This window comes from Rattus rattus, chromosome 6 (assembly GCF_011064425.1).
Source record: "Rattus rattus isolate New Zealand chromosome 6, Rrattus_CSIRO_v1, whole genome shotgun sequence".
In the NCBI taxonomy this organism is placed as follows: domain Eukaryota; kingdom Metazoa; phylum Chordata; class Mammalia; order Rodentia; family Muridae; genus Rattus; species Rattus rattus.
This window is the reverse complement of record NC_046159.1, coordinates 135,144,582-135,153,340: the sequence shown is the minus strand read 5'-3', so window position 1 is coordinate 135,153,340 and position 8,759 is coordinate 135,144,582. Positions and strand designations below refer to the sequence as shown.

The 8,759-nt window shown below is 41.2% G+C and overlaps 1 protein-coding gene across 2 annotated transcripts in view; it reads right to left on the bottom strand.

Annotated features, from left to right (window-relative positions):
• Positions 1–3,454: 3,454 nt before the first annotated feature.
• Positions 3,455–8,759, bottom strand: part of Hepacam2 (HEPACAM family member 2) — a 31,219-nt gene continuing 25,914 nt past the window's right edge. For both annotated transcript variants that reach the window (XM_032906983.1, XM_032906982.1), the window contains exons 5-9: positions 8,022–8,147; positions 7,909–7,933; positions 7,782–7,819; positions 6,431–6,504; positions 3,455–3,568 (exon numbers count right to left, since the gene is read on the bottom strand). In XM_032906983.1, coding sequence (XP_032762874.1) covers positions 3,455–3,568; positions 6,431–6,504; positions 7,782–7,819; positions 7,909–7,933; positions 8,022–8,147 — 377 coding nt within the window. The remainder of the gene's footprint in view (positions 3,569–6,430; positions 6,505–7,781; positions 7,820–7,908; positions 7,934–8,021; positions 8,148–8,759) is intronic.

Genomic DNA, 8,759 nt, shown 5'->3' with positions numbered 1-8,759 from the left:
AAAAAATTCGATCAAAATCTATGGTGCAAAATATTGAACCAAAATCCTAAAAAGATACTAACAGGGCTGGAGAGATGGCTCAGCGGTTGAGAGCACTGACTGCTCTTCCAGAGGTCCTAAGTTCAAATCCCAGCAACCACATGGTGGCTCACAGCCATCTGTCATGAGATCTGATGCCCTCTTGTGTTGTGTCTGAAGACAGCTACAGTGTGCTTATATACATTAAATAAAAAAAGAAAAGAAACAGTTTTTTTTTTGTTGTTTTGTTTTTAAAGATACTAACAACCAACAGTGGGTTCATAAAATACCAGGCCAAGATCAGTATCAATAAAGAGCATTTCAGTAAATGACTCTATATTTAACAAACAAATCTTTGAGCAGAATACTAGCTTATGAACACAGACCAACTTAATAAACAGAAATTCGAGTTTCTAACAGTCACATGTACATGTTAGAAAGCAGTCTAAGGGTCGAAGAATACAATTACTTAGCCAGCTTTCTTAGAAAAGAAACAAAGGCTAGAGAACACAGTAAGTTAGACGTCTTCCCTTGCAGCTAGCTTACTCACTTTGGGAACAGGAGATGGGGCAGAGCCAACAACCTCCCATACTGATCACTATTCACGAAACTGGTCTTCGAGTTTAATAGGACACAGAGAAAATCATAAGCAACCGGGAAACAAAAATCACCTCATCGACAGGCAACACTTATTCTTTGAAAGAAAGTGTATGTTGCGAAAGGTTTTTCTGTTAAGCGGAAAGGAATCTACAAAATTTTGGAAACCTCACAAGACAGCGTTATTGAATCCTTCTCACCGGGAGACAGCAAAGACCCTAGAAACGGTTGTGGATTTATGTAAATAAGTGCAAAACATTTTTGATGAAAAACACAAACTATTCGATTTCAGTGTTAGAATGGGTAGATCTGTGTTAAGAAGTTTTAGAGTGTTGGCTTCCTGGCCGTGTGGGTTAGCAGGGAAACATAAAAGGGACAATTTATTATTTGGTGCAGTAGAGGTGCTGTTTACTTTCACATCTTTTAAAAAGAAAGTGTAGAAACGGGGAGAGAGTGTTAATGTCTGAAAAAGAGGGCACACTCGAAGGTTAAGGGGAGAACCAGCCACGGGTAGACATACAGAGAGCCAAACAGATGAACAAGTCAGGGACACAGGAGGGAATCTGTGAGCAAGGGTGGTGTCTGGATGGGTCAGGGTGGAGGATGAGCAGTAGGATTGGCATGGAGGAGGAGCTGACCTTCTAGGGTGACTGCCTATTCCAGCCTCGTGTCCTTAGTGGCCACTTACAAATTGTTCTTTGTTTGGAAAACCATTTCTGTTTTGTTTTCAACCATCAGAAATTGTTTCTGAAGTAAACTTATCCGGCCAAGGACTTTTAAAAATCTTGCTCATTCCAGACAGACATCTAATTACAGAGAACAATTTTTAAAACTTAAAAAAAAAAAAAAAGAAATTTGAGGTTTTTGAGATGAAAACGAACGCCTTTAGGCTGTACTCTGACGTTGTACCTGCTACATTCACAACTGTATTTGTATTTCTGTCTCAGGAGCCTTTCTTAAAAAAACCAACCTTAAGGCTTCACTGGACTGTTAGCGTTCTAGTGGCAGAAGTAGATATTTAGACCATTTAGAACACAGGGCACGTAGAAAAGCAACTGAATTCAAATAGAGATTTCAAAACTTACTGTAAAAAGTTTTATATGTGTGTAGGTGTGTGCACATGCACATGTGGGGGAGAGAGAGAGAGAGAGAGAGAGAGAGAGAGAGAGAGAGAGAGAGAGAAGATCATCACCAGGTATCTTCCTCAGTTGCTTTTCACCTCATTTGTTTGTTTGTCTGTTTCTTGGAGACAAGTTCCCCCTGAATCTGGACCCTGCTAGTTGGCTAGACTGGCCGCAGCAATGACATTTCCCAGTGCTTGCTGCTTTGGGGGGCTTTTTTTTTTTTTTGTGAGTTCTAGGATTCCAAACTCAGGTCTACACTCTTTCGTGGCAAGAGTTGAACCCTTTGCCCAGCTCCAGAATAATTCTTATTTTTATTTATTTATTATTTTTACTGGGTTCAATCTTTTTTTTTTTTTTTCTGGAGCTGGGGACTGAACCTAGGGCCTTGCGCTTGCTAGGCAAGCGCTCTACCACTGAGCTAAATACCCAACCCCTACTGGGTTCAATCTTACACAGCAAGCATAGCCTCAGAAATAGTGATCGATTATGCAATGAACACCTGTGCAAAAGTATTACTTTGTATCCCATAACTACACACAACCAATGTGTATCAATCAAAGAAGAAAAGGGGGGAAAAATCAGAAACACTCCCGTTTCCCATTCTAGAAAGTAAAGAGGCTGGCTGTTACTTCAGTGTTTTCTTTTTCAAAAATCATGTTATTGTGCCTCCATCTTGAACTGTAGTCCTAGCAATACATTGCTTCGAACCAAAACGTTTTTAAAATGTCAAACCAGAAATTCTTGGTTCAATTAAGAATAGTTTTCTCTAGCCGACTTTGAGAGCGTTTTTTCGCTGCCGGGGTTCTCTCTGGTGTTTCTTGTCACAGACCTAGCCCTAAAGCCACTGCATCATCCCTGGGAGCAGGTTTTCTCTATTAGTCGGTTTTCAGTGGACTCTGAGCAGTTGTTTTCAATGTTTGCCCAGAAGAGAGCAAGAATGACTTGGAGCTGCTCCATTTGCCAGAAGGGAAGTGGTTATTGATGTTCTTTTCAAAGTCAACAAATGACAGTTAAAGGAAGAGTGGAAGGTGATTGCGGCAGTTAAGCCTGCAGGCGCTACATACACAAAAGCAGAAGTCGGTTTCATTATTTTGAAACTGTGGGCTTAGCTTCTCCATGGCAAAGAAGAGACAGATCTTCTAGTAACAGCCTTGAGCTTAACTGGGTAAATGGTTTGCTGCCTTTGGCCTCAACACAGGTTTTGTCCTCACAGGTACCTGTCTTATGCAGCTGGAAATAGTCAGCCTTGAAGGGAAACAAGTTGGGCCTTTGATGCTGACTGGGCTATTCTCCCCTAGTAGCCTTCTTGCCCAGCCTTATAATTAGTGACAGAGCATTGTGACCATAAAGTTGCTAAGGTCACTGGCAGGTCATGAGGATAATTAAGGCTGTTTGAACACTGATTGGGCCTTTTACACCCTGATGCGGATTCCTTAGAGACACACAGATAAGGAGAAACATATGCGGTAGACAGGTCATTCCAGAGTTCTGCCTCCTTATCTACCTGCCCTTGTGCATGGCTCTACGTGGTATTTCTATACCTTCCTGTTTCGTTTTTCAGAACTAGTTTCACATGAGAATGTATATTTGAAGAACTTCAAATGTTTTGAAACTATAGTTTCCTCTTTTAATATTTTTACATTTTGGGGCTTCCGGAAATGCAGCCACTGGCCTCTGAGAGCCTTCATTGCGCCCAGCAAACGCAGACTCATAACTTACTCTGTGTCGTCTTGCTGTTGTGCAGGGATGTGTTGAATGACTTCATAAATTGTCCCCTGAAAATCTTGCCCTGTTACACCATCAGAGGCTGGGGCAGATCTACTTGACATCTAGAAAGCATTAGCACATTAAAAGACAAAACTTAGTCCAAGATTAGCCAGAAACACGAAGCAGCGTGAGAAATGGAGAACAGATGCTGGCCACCTATGGAACGTCACTTTCTCCTTGCTAGCTTCCTGCACTCACGCTAAGTTATTTCAGGAATAGCTTCACAAACCAAGCGCTTATTTCATCATTTAAGAAGAAACATGGAAAATATTGGGCAGGAAAACAATAGGAAGAAAGGGGAAACTAAAATAAAACAAAACAATAACAAACAAACAACAGCTTAGTAGCTTAGAACCAGAAAACACATGTGAAACATTGTATCTTAACTGCTCTTTTGAATACTTTTTGCCACACAGGCCAGGATGGCTTATCAGAAAGGATAATGAAGCCAAAAGGCCTCATCATACAGCAAGTTAGTAGGGGCCAAGGGTGATGCTTTGGTCTTATTTGTGGGGACGACTCTGGAGACTAAAGGCTTAGCTGAACAAGGAAAGGATGGACTGTATCTATCTGTTAAAATAATCATCATATGCTTTGCTGAAACATGTGTTTCCTGTGCTTTCCTCACATTCCTCATATTTTGTAATTTCTTTCTTTTTCTGTAAACCTGTCTTTCAGTTTACTGTCCATCTGGTTTTCCTTCCCACTCACCCCTGTTTTAACCACGCTTCTATCTACCTGCAGCCCTTCCTGTTTAAACAGAGCTCCCCCACCCCCCATCCCCAGTGAAGGGTTTGCCCTGGGTAACACTGAGGTGTGTTTTCTGCATTGGGACATCTTAGTGCTATGTGGTTTTGGAAACTCTTTGCATTCCTCTCACTAAAGTTCTCAAGGGAAGCAGTATGGCCACAGGCCATGACTTCTCCAGTCATTTTGGGTTGAGATTTCTACAGAATTTATAAGTGAGACAGAACCTTCATTTTCTTTGGCATGAAGGTGGTCAGGGGCTATGGTCGATGTATGCTAACATATATGATCTAGTGTTAGAACTGTTGAATGACAGCGAATTTGTTAACATTATGCATTTGTTCTCTGTCCACCTCCCAGAAGAGGTGCTAAATGGATAACGAAATGCACAACAGATAAAGGGAGAGTGATCCACCTTATCTGTACTACAATAACCAAAGAGATTTTGATTTTTAAAGACGTGAATAAACTAGTGATTAAGTTTATTTCCCCTCTTCGCGGCAATTTTGAGAATTTTTCTTTTATTAGTAGTTGTTTTCTTCTGATGGTCACTGCCTTGGGCTGCCCGTCCTCATGTGTAAGTGACGTCCTGGCTTCTTCCCACTCAGCTCCTCCCGTGCCTATCACTGTCTTCATTCTCCTCTTCCCTTTGGCTGTTCATTCTGGTTTCTCATCTCATCCCCAAAGCACCTGGCACGGCCAGTTAAGGTCAGAAGAATTCTCACACATTTCTGACTCGAGAATGAGTGTGGTTCCAAATCAAGTTATGCTATGCATTACAGAACTCAAGGGCACACTTGTCTGTTCCAGATCTGTGCGGACACTAAAGTCCTTGAGGTCAGCAGAGGCTTCCATTAGTGCTCCGGTCTGTGTACAATCAATACCACATTCTTAGTTCTGATGACCATCCATCCCTCTATAATGAACCATTAGGAATATATGCATGTGTACTTCGTAAAATAAATAAATTCAATGTTTCAAAGCTCAGCGTGCCCTTTGACCTCTTTGGGCTCCTGCTCTAAGCTTTGAAGATGCACCTTAGAAGGTATTTGTCACAGCATTGTGAAAGTCCTCTTAGCTAACGGATCAATCACATACTTATTTTGTCTTTTTGGCTGGGGAGGTGTAGAGTGACAGGTCCCATGTCTAAGACGGGAGAGGACACGGGCAATGTCATTGTCAGGTGCGTCTCCTCTTTGTCTATGGCTGCCTGGGAGCTATTCACTCACCCTCAGGAGGGTGAGATCTAATCAGCCCCTGTCCATTACTCACGGGACATTTCTGAGATAAAGTCTGCAGCCAGGAAACCCACTGGATGAAGCACACAGGGTGATAGAGTGCTTAGAACAAAGGAGCTATTTCCGAATAGCAAATAGTTCTCTTCTTAAAAAAAATGGAAGAAAGAAGAAGCCAGAAGCAAGCAATCCATTTCTGGTTCCATCCGTAAGTGGAATTCTACAGAAGAACGAGGAGACAGGAAAAACGGGTCCTTTACAAATCTGTGAGTGTTCATGAGCTGAGAGTTCAGGGGCACATTCTGCTTGAAACTGATTATTTACAATTTTTTTCCAAACAGACTGACTGGAAAACAAATGGTTTCAACTATAAAAGCCCCTGCCTTTTTTTTTTTTTTAAAGGATTGCACCTTTAGGGTAATAATAAAAATGTATACCTGTATATTACTAGGTTTGTATTACGTGATAACTCCCTTATGACAAGCAAGTAGCTTCAAGGATAGGATGGAATGTTTCTGAAAAGCTATTGAGGTTATGAGGCAGAAAGGGAGGGAGCCGAGGGAATCGAGTGAGTTCTGCAAAGTGAAGGGTTGAGGTCACCTAGGCAACATGGATAATTTAAACCAGGGACTCAGGTCTCCATTCTTCTTTTCTCTCTATATTCAACCTAGCTAATTCTCTATTCATAGAATATACTAGGAGAGGAGTGCTTGTCCACTTTTCGGTCAGCTTTACTATCTCTATAAGAGAAGAAAAAATGAGAAAAATGCCTTAGCTCCACAAATCCCATTGTCCAGTGAACCAATGCTGTGGAATGCAGTGAGGGCTAGCTAAAGCCATTGTCCAATTACACCACTGCCCTGGTTCTTAAATGAGTGCTGCTTACACCTCTAGGAGAGCAGAATTCTACTTCTTACTTAATCAGCCACTAGGAAAACCAACCCTGGGAACAGCAGATGCATCTGGGAAAGCCACAAACTCGTATATCCCGAAGTCACCCAGGGCATCTTCATGGCCTGAAAAAAAAAAAGAAAGAAAGAAAGAAAGAAAGAAAGAAAGAAAGAAAGAAAGAAAAAGACACATCTTACAGAAGTAAAGCTTTCCAACGATACTTAAATTTCCATGCATTTATTTTTGTTTCTTAGAAATATCCAAAGAACTTATCTTTATTGTCTGGTTCTTTAAGTGATATTTGCATGAAACCATCTAATATATCCTAGTTCCATATGGTCATATTGGCATCAAATGGTTTGGGGAATAAGTCCTTCTTAAGAGAAAAAAATTAAACTGAACTTGTCCAATTATCCCTAAAGTCTCATGTGAGGATGCTGTATTACATGCTTAAATATACATATGTGGACAAAATTGGGGATTCAAGAACACTAAGGCCTGGAGGTCACCTCAACCCACAATAGCTGAGCTTCAATAGATCTAACAGAGAATGTTGGGAAAAAAATGAGGATTATCAGTAGCTACACTGACAGGAAAAACCCATTGCAGCACAATATCACCCAGCCTCTGTGTCATAAATGAAGAGGAAGGAGTGGTTGGGAGTTGCCAGATGGGCTTGGGCCCCATCCCCTCTGTAATGCCCAGTTACTATAAGCGAGCAATGACTGGATAAGAGGAAGAACATTTTCCTGCTCTTCCTATCACCTTGTTTTACTTTTTACTCATAACACCCTCAGGAGGAAGTTTTTTTTTTTTATCTCTGCTAAATTGATAAGGGATTTAAGGCCAAGAAGAATAATTTTCCAGATTTAGAGAAGCGAAACCTGGCTCTCGGTGACACCAACATCGGAGCATAAGCGCCATTGTTAACTAAGAACAGCTCAGTGTAGAGTCAACAATGAGGGCTGAGGGTCAGCTGGGAGTATAGGAGCAGCCCAGCCTGATAATCCCTCCAATTCTTTCTCTCCTTAGGATGGGGCTGCCAGCATTGTATGTCCTCCAGAAGCTACAAAACCCTCCCTTTGCTCTTACAGACCAAGGATAAGAGGGCTAACGGGTGGGGATGGAGTGGAACTCAATAGCTTCATCTCTCTGATCTTTCATTGCCTTGTCTGTAAATTGAGTGGAGAGTCCTTCTCTGGCTTATCTCGCAGACCTGTGTGGCTTACATAAAACCATCATAGTAGTAGCATTTTGTAAAGGGAAGACACTGAACAATGTAGGGGTTGTGGCTTCTATTAATTCTATTACATTGACAGTGATGTCTGTAAATATCAGCAGAAAACCCTGATGACCAATAGACACCACCATGGACAACAGCCCTCTCCGGTCTGGCTATTACCTGAAAATGTTTGAGCTTTTCTGTATTCCGACTCTGGTCTGAAAAGACAAACAGATGCATTAATCAAAGGTTACGATCAAGGGAAAATTTTTAAAAAGTTATCTTCATAGAAACATATATACATTACCTGCCTTCTAGCTTCTGTCTTATGGCTAGCAAAAGAAAGGGGAAACTCGGTAAGGTATTTTTTTTTTAGAATATTTCTAAAATGTATTAATATTTTTCCTGTTTTTAACCTACCCTTGTAAGGCTGAAACTTTTTCCACAGAAAAAGGAGACACATGGATATAATAAAAAACAGCGATATGCCAGTGATACTTGCTAATGGGGACAGTGATTTCCCCCTTTGCGCAAGCTTCTCCAGCCCTGAAAAATAGCAAACGAGTTACTAAATGATCTCAATTGTTTATAGCTACTTTCTACTTAAATAGACGCCATAGCCCATCCTCCCCTTTTCTCGTCTTCATCCCCCAATGCATGGGATACATTGATTTAAAACATAAACCCCAAACTTCCTGGGGAATATTTGCGATTGGAGATGTGGCTGGTTACCTGGGAAATACTGACGTAGTGAACTAGCCATAGCCATAGAAAATTGATCCTGTTCTTTTCTCCCGTGTTTGCGACTTTCCCATAAACGTTTCAGCTCTTTGTCCCTACACTGTCAGATGCAGGATGCTCTCTGTCCTCTAGTCTTGTTGAAGTCAAGCCTGCCAGATGGTAGAAGTTCCCTTGAAGACTACCCCAAATTTGATACTAGAACCCATTGTGGAAGGTGTGGAAGGAGAAATTTGTCTCCTGAAAATTTTTTCCTGACCGCCACATGTGCACATGTGCATTGTGAGACATGATCATCAACGCACGCACATGCACACGCACATATACACACACACAATGTAAATGTAAAAATCCCACCTTGCAACTAAAAATCACTTTATTTTGTAGAGCATTCCTTTTATTACTAGAACTGTGTTGTGT